We start from the raw sequence: 16,714 nt of genomic DNA on the forward strand, positions 1-16,714 counted from the left end.
CAAAATGTTCATAGCCAGTTTCTCTGTTAAGGCCCTTTTCTGGAGATATAAGACTCTCTTCTTCTTTTTCATAAGCTCCTTTCTCATCACTCTCATGTAGCACACATTAATTCTTCTTGACTTAATTCTGTCTCCTTTTCCAGTAGAAATAAGTTAGATCCGGCATCCTTAAGACAGATGAAATTTACCAATCAGCGTTTCCTCGAACATTCCTTCAGAACATCAATTACAATATCTTCTTTTATTTACCAATACTTATTGACAGTCTCCCACTTTAAAAACTCACAGTTCTATGATTCCTTTTTTGGAATATACTATTAATTTTCCTCCGACTGTCACAAAAAAAAAAACTTAATTTTTTTCCTCAGAACCCAAATATCTGCCAGCCTGCGTTCTCTTTTCTTCCGGAATGCTCTCTTGTTTTCTCCGTTACCTATTGTAACGGAGAAAACAAGCTGATTGACATCTGTCAGATGTCAATCACCCATCAAATTCCTCGGCAAGCATGTGCATTCCATGAAAGTGGCAAGCGAGAAGCTAAGTATAATGGCTGACATGTTGTCTCCGTTAGCGACAAGAGAATGTCTTCATAAAACACAACACTTAATATTTTAAACTACAATAAAATTTTTGAAAGTAACACAACTATCCAAATCCAGTAAGTACATGAATTTTTTTAAATGCTTCGCATTTTGTTTTGACAAAATAACATCAATAATGTGCACATCGCAAGTGCTGACAATACATGTTATGAAACCAAAACTAATAATATATTAACATAAACAATTTGTAAAAATATTCAGAATTTTAAATTATGACTATTTCTATAGCATATTGTGTTCCCAGTATTTTTCACCTATGTTATTAACAATGAAGATGTGGTCTATTATTGATCTGCTGGCTACAAAACCTGCTTGGTCCTGGTCCTCTCTTATGATTTCTTCCTTTATGTTATGAATTACTATTTTTACTATTACCTTTGACTAACCATGTATTCAGACTCACAAGAAACGAGTACAAAATAACTCTTGAAGATTAAACAAGACAAACCCATGATGTGCTAATCAACTCTAAAATTCAGACTGCTCAAAATTCCCTAGACAAAAACAAAATTTTTGGTTGGCAGTCAACTGTAATAAAATTTAAGTCCTAAAAACAGAACAGAAGGCTAAATGAAATATTTACCTAAATGAACAACTCTTGAAGTAAAGATTTTCTGTATCTAGATTCTTATATTCATACTCTAATTGACAGTCTTATCATCACAAATGCCAAAATTCATTTGTACAAAACAAAACATATATACTTGCTTTGTTGATTTTCAGAAGACATTTGACAGCACTGACCAGAAAGGGACATTAGCAATGCTAGAATCTTATGAAACTGACAGTAAACTAATAGCCATATTAAAAGATGTTTATAAGAATCCACTAGCAGCAGTTAGAATAGATGAGGATTGGGAAAATGGTATAGAACAAGCAGAGGTACTAGACAGCACGACCCAATATCACCAAGCACTTTCATTGCACATTTAGAAAGAGCAATGGAAAATAATGAAGGAAGATCAAAAGGAATATCAGTATATGGGATGAGAATTAACAATCCGAGAATTGCAGATGACATTGTTATTAATGAAGAAGATGAAAGAATACTACAAAAAACACTGAAACTGTTAAATGAGGAAGGGAAGAAATCTGAACTTGGAAAAAACAAAGACAATGGTATTTGGCAAGAAGAACATAAAACAAAAGATACAAGTGGATGGAACTGATATAGAAAATGTAGAACAATTTACATATTTGGGAAGTAAAATGACATATGATTTGGACTATAAAAAAGAAATAAAGATCAGCATTCATTTTAAAAATTATGGAGTTTATTTTGAGTAGCGGCCAAGTTTTTTCTCGTAGCCTGGATCTGTTATCTGAGTAACTCTTTCTCCATGTGGTGGTATATTCGTTGCGCCTTTGTTGAGGTAAATTTTCTCTTTAGTTTGATGCAATTCGGAATGATATTGCTGTCCCTACATCGTTTTAAAAAAGCCAGTCAATTGATGAACCCGAAACATGAATCTTCAGCTTGATTGCATCGCTTGTGGATCAAATCTCCATGGATTATCAGAATCCTTTCTTTTAGTGTTGCACGGTGATCAGCATTCATTTTAGAAATTATGGACTTTACAACCGTGTTATAAATAACTCTTTTGATTTCCCGACGTTTTGATCTTCATATTAAGATCATCATCTGGAGTAACAAGGACAAGCTGAGTTACATTGCACCTGGAGTATATACAAATAAACAAGGACAAGCTGAGTTACAGTGCAATGTAACTTAGCTTGTCCTTGTATAGTTGTATATACTCCAGATGATAATCCTAATATGAAGATCAAAACATCAGGGTATTAAAAGAGTTATTTATAACACGGTTATAAAGTCCATAATTTCTAAAACGAATGCTGATCACCGTGCAACACTAAAAGAAAGGATTCTGATAATCCATGGAGATTTGATCCACAAGCGATGCAATCAAGCTGAAGATTCATGTTTCGGGATTCATCAATCGACTGGCTTTTTTAAAACGATGTAGGGACAGCAATATCATTCCAAATTGCATCAAACTAAAGAGAAAATTTACCTCAACAAAGGCGCAACGAATATACCACCGCATGGAGAAAGAGTTACTCAGATAACAGATCCAGGCTACGAGAAAAAACTTGGCCGCTACTCAAAACCAGGTACAAAATGAAAAATCTCAACTTTCAAGTTACTTGAACACAGATATTTGGATTATCCTCATAAAGATTACGGACAACACAGCGAACTATTTCCATCAAACTAAGAAAGAAAATCTCATATCCAAATTTCATAGACTAAAAGATCGACAAAACCAACAGACATATTCGAATTTCTCCAACAATGAACGTTAACCACCAACCAGAAGCAAGAAGCAACGGTGCCACCAATCGCCAACAGGTAGCAGTAACGTGGTCAACCTATCCAACCATGCCTTAAACAAAGATGAACACTCGTTATTCAGCAAAGGTCTGCCATGGCACCCAGATTGAAGAACAAACTGGATTTTATTTGCAATATTGAAAGAGGCTTAAGGTTCATCCCAAATAACATAGCACACAAAATGTTTAGAAACCACCAACATTTTAAATATAAATCATAAGAAAACAATAACAAGTAACTTAACGAAACACAAATTAACAGCGGTGAAATCATTAAAATCAAATCCGAACATTGTAATAACTAGAGCTGATAAAGGAAGTGCCACCGTTATCCTAAACTGAACCACTTATTTAGAAAAAATGAATCTGCTAGTCTCGGACAATAGCACATAAAAACGTGTTAACTACGACCCAACCAATAGAATAAAAAAGAAAATAGAGAAACTACTTAAATCTATTACTACATGGCCGGAAGACAGTCAAAAAACTACTTCCGCACTACACTCATTCCCCGAGAATTTACGGTCTACTAAAAATACACCAACAAAACACACCGCTCCAGCCGATAGTATAGATAGTCCGAATTATCACCTAGCCAAGAAATTAGCGGTAACACTCAAGGAGTTGGTAGGTCATTCCCCCCCTCCTATATCAGAAACACACAACACTTCACAAACATAATCAAAGACATTACATCAGAAAAATATGATTAATTAGTCAGCTTTGATGTCTCTGCCCTCTTTACGAATGTCCCAATCAATGACACAATACTTCTTTTACAAAACAAATTCCCTCCAGATATCACGGCGCTCTTTGCGCATGTATTATGTTCTGGTTATTTTGTTTGTCAAAACACTTTCTACCTACAAAAAGAAGGCACAGCCATGGGCTCGCCATTATTCCCCCCCCCACTACCATTGCTAACTTTTATATGGAACAACATGCTCTAGATTCTTCTCCTTTAAAAACCAAAGTCTGGCTTAGATACGTTGACGATGTTTTCGCGATCTGGTCCGATGGACGCCAGACACTTTCCTTACCCGCCTAAACAAACAACACAAACGCATACAGTTCACAATTGAGATTGAATAAACAGAACACACTTCCGTTTCTAGATACACTTGTCACACATCTTCCTTTCAGGCAGTCTTTTCTTCACTGTGTACCAGAAGCTGACACACACACTGGCCAATATATACACATAAACTCCTACCACCATCCAACACTAAAACTAGGTGTCATTAATACTCAAAAAAACAGGGCTTTGAAGATGTTCTCCAGTGAACAAGCTCTGAAAGACGAATTTAAGCAATACTTTTCTAAAAAATGGTTACAGCCAAAACACTATTAACAAAATTCTCTACAAGACATCAATAAAAAACAAAGATAAACCAGACTACAATAAAACTATAACCATTCCTTACATTAAAGGGACATATAAAATAAACAGAATACTACAAAAATACAACCTCAAAGCCACCTTTAAACCTCTTGCAAAATTAAAAAGCTTACTCAACTCACCCAAAGATCCACTGGCCCATCCTGGAGTATACCGTATTTATTGCACCTGTAATATACCACATATAGGGGAAACAGGATGCACAATTCCTATCAGACAACAGGAACATAAATGACACATTAAATATAATAACTATGGTGAAGCTGGCCTTTCGGATCATGCCCTGAACACTACATAGAATTGACTGGAAAAGCACCAGTTGTTTATATCGCACCAAACCATGGTATGAATGCAAATTTAAGGAAGCCTGTGAGATTCTTATCAATCACGCCAATCTGAACAATAATGATGGTCTAAAAATCCCAAGCATGTGGAAGGCACATATTCTACCTACAGAACCTTTCTCTCTAAGAGTTAGCTATAAACAGGACTGTAAGTAATCCGGAATCCTAAATCTAAAATAACAATTCTAATGTTAAAAATAGGACATCATTGTTACTGAAAGAAGACTATTTATAAGAAAGAATGTTTTTCTCATGTTATCTTAAATGGAATTTAGCTTTGATGTAGTTTCTAAATAATTAATTTAGAAACTACATCAATAAAACAAAACAAAAAAAAAAATTGTAATTTTTTTTTTGTTTTTTTGTTTTCACTACAGGTCATGCCAGTAGAATAACCGGTGATCAAATCATTGTTTCTTTAGCTTACTCTGTGGAATGTAACTCAGCTTGTCCTTGTATATTTGTATATGCTCCAGATGATGATCTTAATATGAAGATCGAAATGTTGGGAAATTAAAAGAGTTATTTATAACACGATTATAAAGTTAATAATTTCTAAAATGAATGCTGATCACTGTGCAACACTAAAAGAAAGGAAATAAAGATAAGGATTGTAAAGGGAAGAACAAAATCTGAAGGCTATGGATAACATCTGAAAAAGTAAAGCGATCAGCCTGAAAATGAAAATTAAGAGTACTGAAAACATGCATCTTTAGTGGTTTACTATATGGATCTGAAATGTGGGTAATAAATAAGGAATCAAGAAAAATAATTTTGGCACTTGAAAGAACTTGTTAGAGGAAGATTCTAAGAATAGGATGGGTACAGAAAAAAAAAAATCACAAATGAAGAGATCTATCAGAAGATACAACCAAAGGAGAATTGAATGCAGAAAATTATACAACAGAAGCTGCAATTATTTGGACATATCTGAAGAATGAGCAAGGATCAGAAGATAAAGACATTCATGTTTGATATTATGGATGGTGTAAACAGAAAAGTAGTCCCTACAGAGAACGAATAGACGACATAAAGGACTGATGTGGAATGGGGTTACAGAAACTGCAACACTGTGCACTGGTCAAAAAAAGGTGGAAGAAGATAGTGAAGGAGGCATCAGACACCAACCGGCAGTGTGCCCATGGTTCATGATGATGATGATTAGTTAGTTTGTTGTACAAAGGTGGTCTGAAAAGTTCTTGGCCTCGACCATAGATGGCAACACTATCAGCACAATTTTTTTTTTCCTAAGTTGGTACATCTGTCATAAGCATCGATGTGAAATTGCAAGTCATTCAATCAAGTAGTTTGTTTTATACAGCTGTCTGTAGCAAAAGTGTTGTCTGTATTCCTTGAAATGGATAAAATTGAGTATCGTGCAGTTATAAAATTCTTTGTAAAAGAAGGTTTAATGCCAAAAGAAATTCATTCGAAGTTCATAAAGGTTTATGGGCACTCTTCTCCTTCATTTTCGACAATTAAGAAATGGACGGCCGAGTTTAAACTTAGCTGTACCAACCTTGAAGATGATCCATTTGAAGGATGTCCAAAAAGTGTAACAATACCAGAAATCATTGATCAGTGCACAATATGGTATTGGAAGACCAGCCAGTCAAAGTACATGAAATTGCTGAGACTTAGGCATTTCAAAAGAACATGTAAGATATATTTTGCATGAAGAATTACAAATGAAAAAACTTTGCACAAGATGGGTGCTGCACAGATCAAAAATGCACTTGCATGAAAATCTCTGAAACAGTGCTTGGAACGTTTTAACAAGAATAAAACTGATTTTGTGCGTCGATTTATTACTATGGATGAGACTTGGATTCACCAGTACACACACCAGAATTCCAACAGCAGTCAAAACAGTGGAAAGAAACTGGTTGTTCAGCACCAAAGAAGACAAGGTCATGGCATCGGTGTTTTGAGATGCTCAAGACATTTTTTTATTAATTATCTTGAAAAGGGTACCAGACAAGGTGAAAAATTCGTGAGAAAAGACCCAGTTTCAGAAGAAAAAAATCGTCTTTCATCAGGACAATGCACCATTGTCCTGATGAACGACGTTAATTTTCCCATTGCCAAAGGTGTTTTGGCAATGGGAAAATTAAGGGATCTGAATTGATAGAACATCCACCCTATTCCCCAGATTTGACTTTTGTCTCTTTGCAAAACTAAAACTGTTCCTTGCTGGTCAGCGTTTTTCTTCGAATCAAGAGGTGATTGCAGCTGTAAAGGGTATTTTGCAGATCTTACTGAGAACTGCTACAGGGATGGGATAATGGTGCTGGAGCATTGCTGGAATAAATGTTTTAGCTTTAAGGGAGATTATGCTGAAAAATAAAAATAATTTTGAAATTATAAATTTGTTTTTTTCACTGTTGGGCCGAGAACTTTTCAGACCACCCTTGTATATGAATATTTCTGTAGATGTTTCCCAATTTGCACTTGAATTAATGATGACGATGATTCATTTAATACTGCCATAACTTTTCTAACTTGTTTTGTCTGTTTTTTTTTTTGATACCTGTACAAAAATTAAACACTAAATATTTTTGCAGTATATAAATTGAATGTGACCTCTCTCTCTCTCTTTTTTTTTTTTTTTTTGTAAAAAACAAAACAAAACTCATTAGTTTTAGATGCTACAATATGTTAATCCTAAAAGTTTCTAATCCTAAAAATTAGCTGCATAATTTATTACTTATGCAGCTGATTCTGTTATCGCATGCAAAGAATTGTTTACTTTATGGAAATTATTAGATGATATAAAATTTTAGAAGTAATATGAATAAATAGTGCACTTCAATTAATGCTAAAATTCATTCATGACTAATAATGAAAATTTACCTGAATGTCATTATGAGGATTCCAATCTGAATCATAAATAATGACAGTATCTGCTGTAGCAAGATTTATGCCTAGTCCTCCAGCTCTAGTTGATAATAAAAAACAAAACTGTGCAGCACCTGGAGCTGAATGAAAATGAATTAAGTGTATGTTTTAAAGAACAAATTGTTAACTTAAAGGAAATCTTATAAAAAGTAATATATATATAATCCATATGAAAAGAAATATTTAAGATTAAAATACTATTTAAACAAAAAAAAATTCGCACTTTATTAAACGTATCCTTGAAAAGTACATGATACAAGATCATTAAAGTACAAACTTTTATTACTAATAACAAGTTTCATCCAAAAAAATGGCTGATTCATGACAACTCTAATGTAATGAGCTGCTATATTTTTGTCTTCTAAGATGTTTCCCCATGACATTAACCTATCCAGGTTACAGTCTTCCTCTGGGACCTTTTCTGCCAAATTATGCATTAAGTGCATATAACAGTTGTGTATTCTTTGTTTGTCCACAACAAATTATTCCAAGTTGCTAGCTGGAGAGATTACTCAAATCCAGTATTCGGAATCCTTACAAAAAGATGTTGAGATTGTGCTATACCAATTTTTATTTCATTCAGACTACAGGGACACAAAAAGAGACAAAAACCTGATAAAATTATATATTGCAATAAATGGGATATTTGTAATGCACATTTGATGCATTTCTGGAATGATTTAAACTGATATTTTGTATCACCTTTATGAAATTTAAATGCAATCTGGTATTTAGAATGTCTATTAAATCTGTTGATTCATTTCAATTTTGGCTTTATTCAGACAATTTATAGTGGTAAAACACAAAACTGTATCTAAATTACATAAGCCCATTATACATCAAATTTAATGAAGTACATCACAGCTTAAGAGACACACACACACACTTAGTTTTTGAACCAAGTACTACTATTTGGCACTATTTAGCAGATACAATTATTCAAATAATAAGGGTTCACTTTGGTAAGATCTATCAACATCCGTTACAATGGATACAGGGGCAGAACAGAAATGCATTGAGAAGGAAGTTCTAGAACAGTTGTATAACCGTGATGCTAAAGGGATGATGATTATGAGTTCAGCTGAACAAGTTATGCCCCTGATATCTTTGTATAATTTATTTGAGTCTCAGTTCAGGAAAGCTCCCACAGGATTCTCTGGAGTGGTGGTGAAGATTTTAGAAAAGTTGGTAAGAATTTGCATGCAGAAATGAGTGGACAAACAAGCTATATACTGTAAAGAACAGCATGGGTTTACTAAATGGAATGGAGATAGATTATGACATTGTTGGAGTTTTCATAAGGCATTTGATAGGATACTACATGAAAGGCTGTTGCATAAATTGGAGGATATAGGACTGAAATATAAACTACTAACTTGGATAAGCAGGCAGATGACAGACAGGTCATAAAATCGTATATGAGGGATGTGAATCTATCAGATATAAGATGACCAGGGTTGTATCCCTGGAATCTGTCTTTGGCAACTGTTACTCAATCTATAAATTACTAATATTGGGAAGGACCTGACAGGAGATACCCAATTGTTTGTTGATGGTACAAAAATAAAACAATCAGGGATGTTACTAATAAATGGTACTTATGGAATGATTTGAATAGGCTGAAAATGTGGACAAATGATAAAGTGCAAAGTTATGTGCTTTGGCATAATGAGATTTCCAAATCATATTATATTAGTGGGATTATGCTACAAGAAACTGACGAGGTTAAGGAACTTGGCATTATAGTGAATAGGAATATGAAATTCAAAGACACACAGCAAAAATTGCAAACACAACTCAGAGGACAATTTTGTAGAATTTGGTTCCATAAGCCACACAACAGCATGTCCAACCAAAATAGGCAAGCAATATCACTGATATACAGTAAAACCCTGAAGTTACGTGGTGTTGGTCCCAAAACTTTTTGGGACCAACAAAAAGCACGCAAGTCGAATTCGCGTAACTCGGGGTATAATTTTGCATGTAATTTATATATACAAACATACAATTGGGACCAAAGGTTTACAAAAACACCTATATTTTTAAAGAAATATAATCATAATTGTAGTTTATCGTACATAAAAAAAAGAAAGTTATTTCGATGTCGATGGTTTCATAAAATCTAATAGATTCATCTGACGACAATGTCTTTTTCTTGTCATGCAAAATTTCTTCATAGCAAGCTAATGATTTTTTTATTCTCTGACTTTTGCCTTGTGGCTACAGTTCATTCCTGGTTAGAATCTATGTCCTCCAAAATCTGTAAACCTTTCTTTTATGATTGTTCTTACTGTGGATTCCTGCAGATCGAACTTCTTTGCTAGCTCACAAACTTTCATTCCGCCTTCAAAATCCTTAATATGTTGAGTTTTGTTTCCAAAGTCAATGTTTTTCTTTTCTTGCTAGCTGTAGAAGAATCGGGCTTGCTTCTTTTGGATGACATTATTATTTTTTATGTGATAAAATTTTTATCAAGAACATAACATTAAACAATCGCAAGGTTTGTAGACTATAAAAATCGTGCATGAATGGAGACCGCACGAAAACACGTCAGTGCTTGTTCACAGCATGTGCGACACTGGCAAATGCAGCCGGCACCTGAAAGATATGACTAGTGGTGAGGCGTGAAGCGGGACAGGAATACGTACATATAAGAAACTGTGTAACTCTGGATTCGCATAAGTCGGGGTATGACTATATATATTTCCCCCTCCCCCAATGTATAAAGGGGCAGAAAGGAATAAATAAAATTCCTTTCTGCGTCTCAGTCACACTAGAAAGCAGTGAAGGTACTAGATCTAACATGAATAATCTTGGTAACTTATGCAGAGTAAGTATTCGGGCTATGTAACTGTAAACAACAATCCAAATGGTCATTTTAATATTCCAGATCTGTAGCATTCTGCCTGCAAAGATTTCGTAATGACAGGGGACATTTTCATGCCCTATACTGCACTTTATCACTGTTTTTTTTTCCCTTCAAAAGTAAAAATTATTGTGCCAACAATAACCTTGCTTGGATGAATCAGTACTGCTCCTGAACAACTTCATGAATAACTGATAATAACAAATATGCCAATTTTGTCCCCCAGTGCACAACTGTTTCAGCTGATGAACTGGATTTATATTGCTACATTCCACTTCCTATAGCTAAGTCTTTATTATCATAAAGAAAGGGTATATTATTACAACTAACAAACCACTGTCAATATGACATCCTTCTTGTAATGCAGATGCCAGATATCCCACATACACAATTAACCAGTTTGATGGACTATGGTTTACCTCTTTTGTGGACAAGAGTGCCCTTGACTGTTTGTCATTTTATATATTTATTTACATTACACTAATTAGATTTCAATATTAATTGGCCATTATTCCCCTAATTCCTTGTTGTTTCATTGTTGAATTTTTTTGTTATATATACATGTGCTTTTATTCCAATCAATTTATACTGAAAAGTGTATGAAACATGGCCAAAAATTTTATAGTAATAATTTAATTCATTAAAAATATTTTAGAGTGAAACTTTGTGTTTTTAATATTCATCAGTCTTCATTAAGATCTAATCTAAGGTGATATGGACATTTCTAACTCAATGACAATTATAAAAAAATGTGTTTAATAATTGTATTCTTGCATTGTGATGCCACTGGGTTTCACAACATCTTAGAGATGAACCTAGATCAGTGTTTCTCAAGGTATGGTACACATACCCCTGTGGGGTAGGTGAAAGGTCTTCAGGGAGTATGTGACAATTTTTGGCTATGCATCATTAACGCATGGAATCATTATTAAGAAAAAAATAATTATTTTAAATGTATATATTTCTCAATAAATTATATATTATGTATGAATTCTCCTATTCAAATTGCGAGTTATTGCCATGACGTTCATGTCCTGGTAATAGTAACTCGCTCCTTGCGGTAAACAACACACCCTCCCCAAGAGCGTCACTATACTGAAGACTCGAGAAAAACAAGTTTTGTTGTATCAGTGAATAAGGTACAGAGACATTTGCAGTCTCTGTGTAATATATTTCTGAACAAATAGTGCAATTAGAGACAACTGGGATAAAAATGGCACTAACTAATGAATCACATCTCCCTTCCAACAGTAACTGATGTACAGACTCAAGCAAAACCATATGTTGCCAGTGCAACATACGGTTTTGCTTGACACCACCCCGTCGTGAAACGTGTTAAAACTAAGAAATATATAGTGAATGCGTTTCAGATATTATAGAATTCGATTGAAGAGAATTAGCATTTCAACTCAACTGTTGGCTTGTCTTTGGTTCGCGCGATCTTTTGTTAATATTGCATCAATCATATGCACTTCTTCATAGCTGATCTATGAAGAAGTGCATATGATTTTCAAATTCTTTTAGCTTTCAAATTCTTAGGTATAGATCATTGGTTAAAGACTGGATTTATAAAAAGCACAAAAGAGAGCAATATAGCAAATACAAGTAGCTGTAAGCAACAAAAAAATGTTGATATTGTATCTGGATCAAATGAAATTGATAAGGGTGTGTCATCTGGAATCTCTAGAGAAACAACTAGGAAGAGATGAAAAATCTTCGTAAATACAATATGAACTTCAACCAAATTTTAGTTTAAAAAAAAATAAATAAAAGGTCATGAAGCCAACATGAAGGTTGAAATGGTCATTTGTGTAAGTAGGCTGTTTATGTATGATATAGCTTGAAATTGTTCAGAGAATTTTTTTCTACACAGGTATCCCTCAATTAACGTGGTTAATTTACCACGTATATCAAAATCGTGTTAATCAAATCTAATAATCAATGGTAAAAATTACAATTCATCCATGATCAATTACTGTATTAATAATTCGTTTTATACGGTACTCTTTTAGCAAAGATAAAAAAATGAATGCAAAGTAAATGTTTAAGAAATACTTGTACCTACATTATTTACTGCAATTTTTTTTATCAAAAGAAGTTATCAAGAGTCATTTGAACAGTTTTATCAGCATAAATTCTACGATAACAAGCAAAATGACTCTCCTGAACTCAGCAAATAAGCAATAAAACAAAGAAAAAACACTGCAAATATAATACATGATGGTACAAATTAACCCTCCGGAGCTCGCAGTTGATCTGACAGATACATGCAAAATGTTTAATATAAATATTCTTACACAATTCAGAGCATAGCTTAGAGATCATGAGCAGCTGTGCATTCATATGTTATATGAATGCACAGCTGATATTCTGCACTGTTTTTTGCTGTCAGTTTGGTTTAACACATGGTATGTAAAGTTTTATGATATTTAACAGTAAATTGTATCTGAGAGATACTGCGACCTCCGATGTCAGTATAGTATGGTTTAGTTGTTTTTTTTTATTCTTTGTTCAATAATTTCTAGATTGTAACTGAAAATAAATCAACCATCATGTATTACTGAAATAGAGAGCAGGCTTATTTATCATACATGTCCTCTAGGAGATGTGCTTTACATTATGGAAAATACTAAAGAAAGTGATCTGGAGCTTATTCCACCTTTACTACGAGTTGCCCATAAGGTTGCTTATGCTTGCATCCACCGAAACTTTTAGTTTCTATATATTCGGCTATGAAATAATGTTGGATTCAATATCCACTTAATTTTTATCATCATGTATTATATTTACAGTGTTTCTCCATTATGTTTTATTGCATTTTAGCACATACTAGTAATGAATGTATCTCTCAGATATACTGGGACCTACACTGCAATTTTTACCACCGCGAGCTCCAGAGGGTTGAATCCAACATTATTTCATAGCCGAATATAGAAAAACTAAAAGTTTGGGCAGATGCAATCATAAGGAACCTTATGGGCAACTCGTAGTAAAGGTGGAATAAGCTCCAGATCACTTTCTTTAGTATTTTCCATAATGTAAAGCACATCTCCTAGAGGACATGTATGATAAATAAGCCTGCTCTCTATTTCAGTAATACATGATGGTTGATTTATTTTCAGTTACAATCTAGAAATTATTGAACAAAGAATAAAAAAAAACAACTAAACCATACTATACTGACATCGGAGGTCGCAGTATCTCTCAGATACAATTTACTGTCAAATATCACAAACCTTTACATAACATGTGTTAAACCAAACTGACAGCAAAAAACAGTGCAGAATATCACTTGTAATATATGAATGCCCAGCTACTCATGACCTCCAAGCTATACACTGAATTGTGTAAGAATATTTAAATTAAAACATTTTGCATGTATCTATCAAATCAGCTGTGAGCTCTGCAGGGTTAAAGGCACGTTAATCAAAACTCTTGCTGCAATTAATTTTGCTGTGTTAAGCAAGGGATACCTGTATATATTTTCAGTGTTTCCATTTTTATGAGAATTAGTATGATGTGTGGAAGCCATACATCACCCAACACCAACTGTTATACCTTCTCTTAAACTTATTCACACTAGATGGACTTACCACTTCAACAGGCAAATTGTTCCACTACTTGTTCATTACTCTGTAAGGGGAAAATGTAGCTCTTACCCCTTTTTTTTTTAACCTGCAAACAAACTTTTTTAGTCTCCCTCCTTCCATATGATGAAAAATTCCATCAGAGAGCATCCTATAAACACTCATTCAGAAGTTTATAAGCCTCAATTATATGACCCCCCCCCCCCCCCGCCTCTTTCTTCTGTTAAACAGAGTCTACAGTTCACATATTCTCAATCTGTCTTCATAATCTACACTCCACAGTCTCAGCATATTTCTAACACAACTTCTTTATCCTCTCCAAACCCAGAAGACTAAATATGTGCACAGTAGTTCAGGTATGTTCTTATCAGAATGTTCTAAAAAGGCAAAATGACTTCTTTATCCTTACATGTGGATATTTGTTTCAACAAGTATCCTCGGACTTGAGTTTCAATTTTTGCTGCGTGTCCTTTGAATTTCAAATTCCTAACCACTGTAATGCCCAAGTTCTCTAGTCTCATCAGTTTCTTGTAGCAAAATTCATGTCAATTTGACTGTATGATTAGATTTTTATCGATGCATGAAAGTTTTTAAGAGTGCACAGTGCATAAGCATCATCTTAATTGGTCCAATGCAATTAATTGTAGGATAACTTTTGAATACTTTAATTTATCAATTAATTGTAATCAAATCTGCATGAACTGGGGGACAAGGTGTTTGTTTTAAGATATATTAGAAAACAATAACGAAGAAACATGCTATATTTGGTCAATATATTTTAATTACTCAAAGGTGTAAATATAATAGTAAATCTGGAAGAGAAGGATAAGGCTTATCTCCTTCGACTACAATCACACAATCTGCAAACGTTCTGGCAGAAAACAGAACATTCAGTAATTGTCAACACTGTTTCTCATTGTAAATATGGGCAAAAATGTTATAAATTATTTATAGAAAATTATATATTAAAAATTTGTCTATATCGAGGTCCTAAACTCTTCAGTTCAACTTCATGCATACAAAACAGATGAAACTCAGAAAACAAAAACAGCACTTGTGAAACATTCAAATGGATTGGCTGGCACAGTAACCAATCACAGCCACTGATTTCTAGGTGCTATGGTCTCAGCACACACACACACACACACACACCCTCGCCTTCTGGGTAGTTTAAAGTCACTGGAACACTAAGAATTTGACTCACTGCACCATCTGTATGTCTGTTTAAAAGGTTCAAAGCCATCCGTATTTGTGACTGCACACCTGAGTATTAACACGATGCCATGGAATGTTTATACATTCAAAAGTGTTCTCTCCATGAAGCATTAGTATATTGTGTTTATATTTAGGAATCATGTGAAGTCAGTAAACAATTAGGGGAGTCTTTACCAGGAATAAATGCAAATATATATTATCAGTGATACTGCTATACTGTGTACCTAGCACACTCTGAATATATGTCCCTGATATATATATATATATAATTTCTTTTTCTCTAATAAAGCTTATAATACATGTCAACGCTTCCTCTTGATAGGTTTCACTTGAAATGCAAGTGAAACCTATTAAGAACAAGAAAAAAATAGTTTATTATAATCAATCATTTCCTTAATGGTTACCTGTTGTTCAGAGGATGCTTTAAAAGCATTATTTAGATTATATCCAGAAAAAATTGAATTCATGATATAATTTAGAAAAAGAAGAAATCACAAAAAGAGCACCTGGCTAGGTATGTGAATTATATGCTCTAAGAAGGCATTTTTCAAAGTAGGATCACAACCCATTAAGGAGTTGTGAAATCGATTCATTGGGTCACATTTTTTTAAATGAAAGAGAATTAAAAATGTCAGAATGGATCTTGTTAAATCTGGAACGAAAGGCTTAATTTGTCCCTAAGCATTTCATTCGGGATTTAACTGGGATGCAAAGTTTCCCAAAAGAAATACTTGTAAATAGGTAAAAATCGAAGTTGTAAATATAGTAATAATGGTTCTTTTATGTATTTTACTATGTAATATTTTATAAATGGTCCTATAAATAACAGACAAGAAACAAGATATTGTAAAAGTAATATTGTAACAGGAAAGTCAGAGCAAAGTGCAGACTTGTATAATCGGATTATAAACATGACCCCAGACAGTAGCTATACGAGATCCGAGGCACGTGCAAAATGCCCACGTGGGGGACGCAATGGAGAGGAAAAAGTACAGTGTGCAAAAGGCTTTGATGGCGTCTGCAATCGATGACGTAGTAGGGAGAGCAGCCGCGGAAGAATATAAAAGGCTTGGTGGCGCAAGCTCTCTCTCTCGTGGTCCTTTTCTTGTGGCGTCAGAGTCGAGTAAAAGTCGTTCGGGTGAACGAAGAATGGTCAAGCGGTGGCGATACGGTTAAGGTAGTGGCCGAGTCCGAGCATTGTCATCGATGCAACGAGACAATCAGCGAACACCGAAATTTCGTGCAGCTCCAGCCGTACCTTTCCTCAGAGGAATTTCGAGTATAAGGCAAAGAAGTGATTCGTGACCGAATCGCTGGAAGGTCGAGATGGGAAACAACAGATCCCAGAACAAGGTGACCACCCAAAGGAAGCCTACAAGAAGATCTGATGAGAAGTGTGTCTCGAGAAAGATTGAACTGGTCGGTTATGTCCATTGTATTGTATTTTAAGG

The 16,714-nt window shown here is 34.3% G+C and overlaps 1 protein-coding gene across 4 annotated transcripts in view; it reads right to left on the reverse strand.

The window, feature by feature from the left end:
- Mi-2 (chromodomain-helicase-DNA-binding protein Mi-2 homolog) overlaps window positions 1-16,714 on the reverse strand; it is a 692,327-nt gene that overhangs the window by 234,002 nt on the left and 441,611 nt on the right. For all 4 annotated transcript variants that reach the window (XM_090390662.1, XM_090390660.1, XM_090390659.1 and 1 more), the window contains one exon: window positions 7,551-7,675. In XM_090390662.1, the coding sequence (XP_090246788.1) occupies window positions 7,551-7,675 (125 nt within the window). The remainder of the gene's footprint in view (window positions 1-7,550; window positions 7,676-16,714) is intronic.

Source organism: Typopeltis vanoorti, chromosome 3, assembly GCF_054136105.1.
Source record: "Typopeltis vanoorti isolate ZY-2024b chromosome 3, IOZ_Tvanoo_1.0, whole genome shotgun sequence".
NCBI lineage: Eukaryota > Metazoa > Arthropoda > Arachnida > Uropygi > Thelyphonidae > Typopeltis > Typopeltis vanoorti.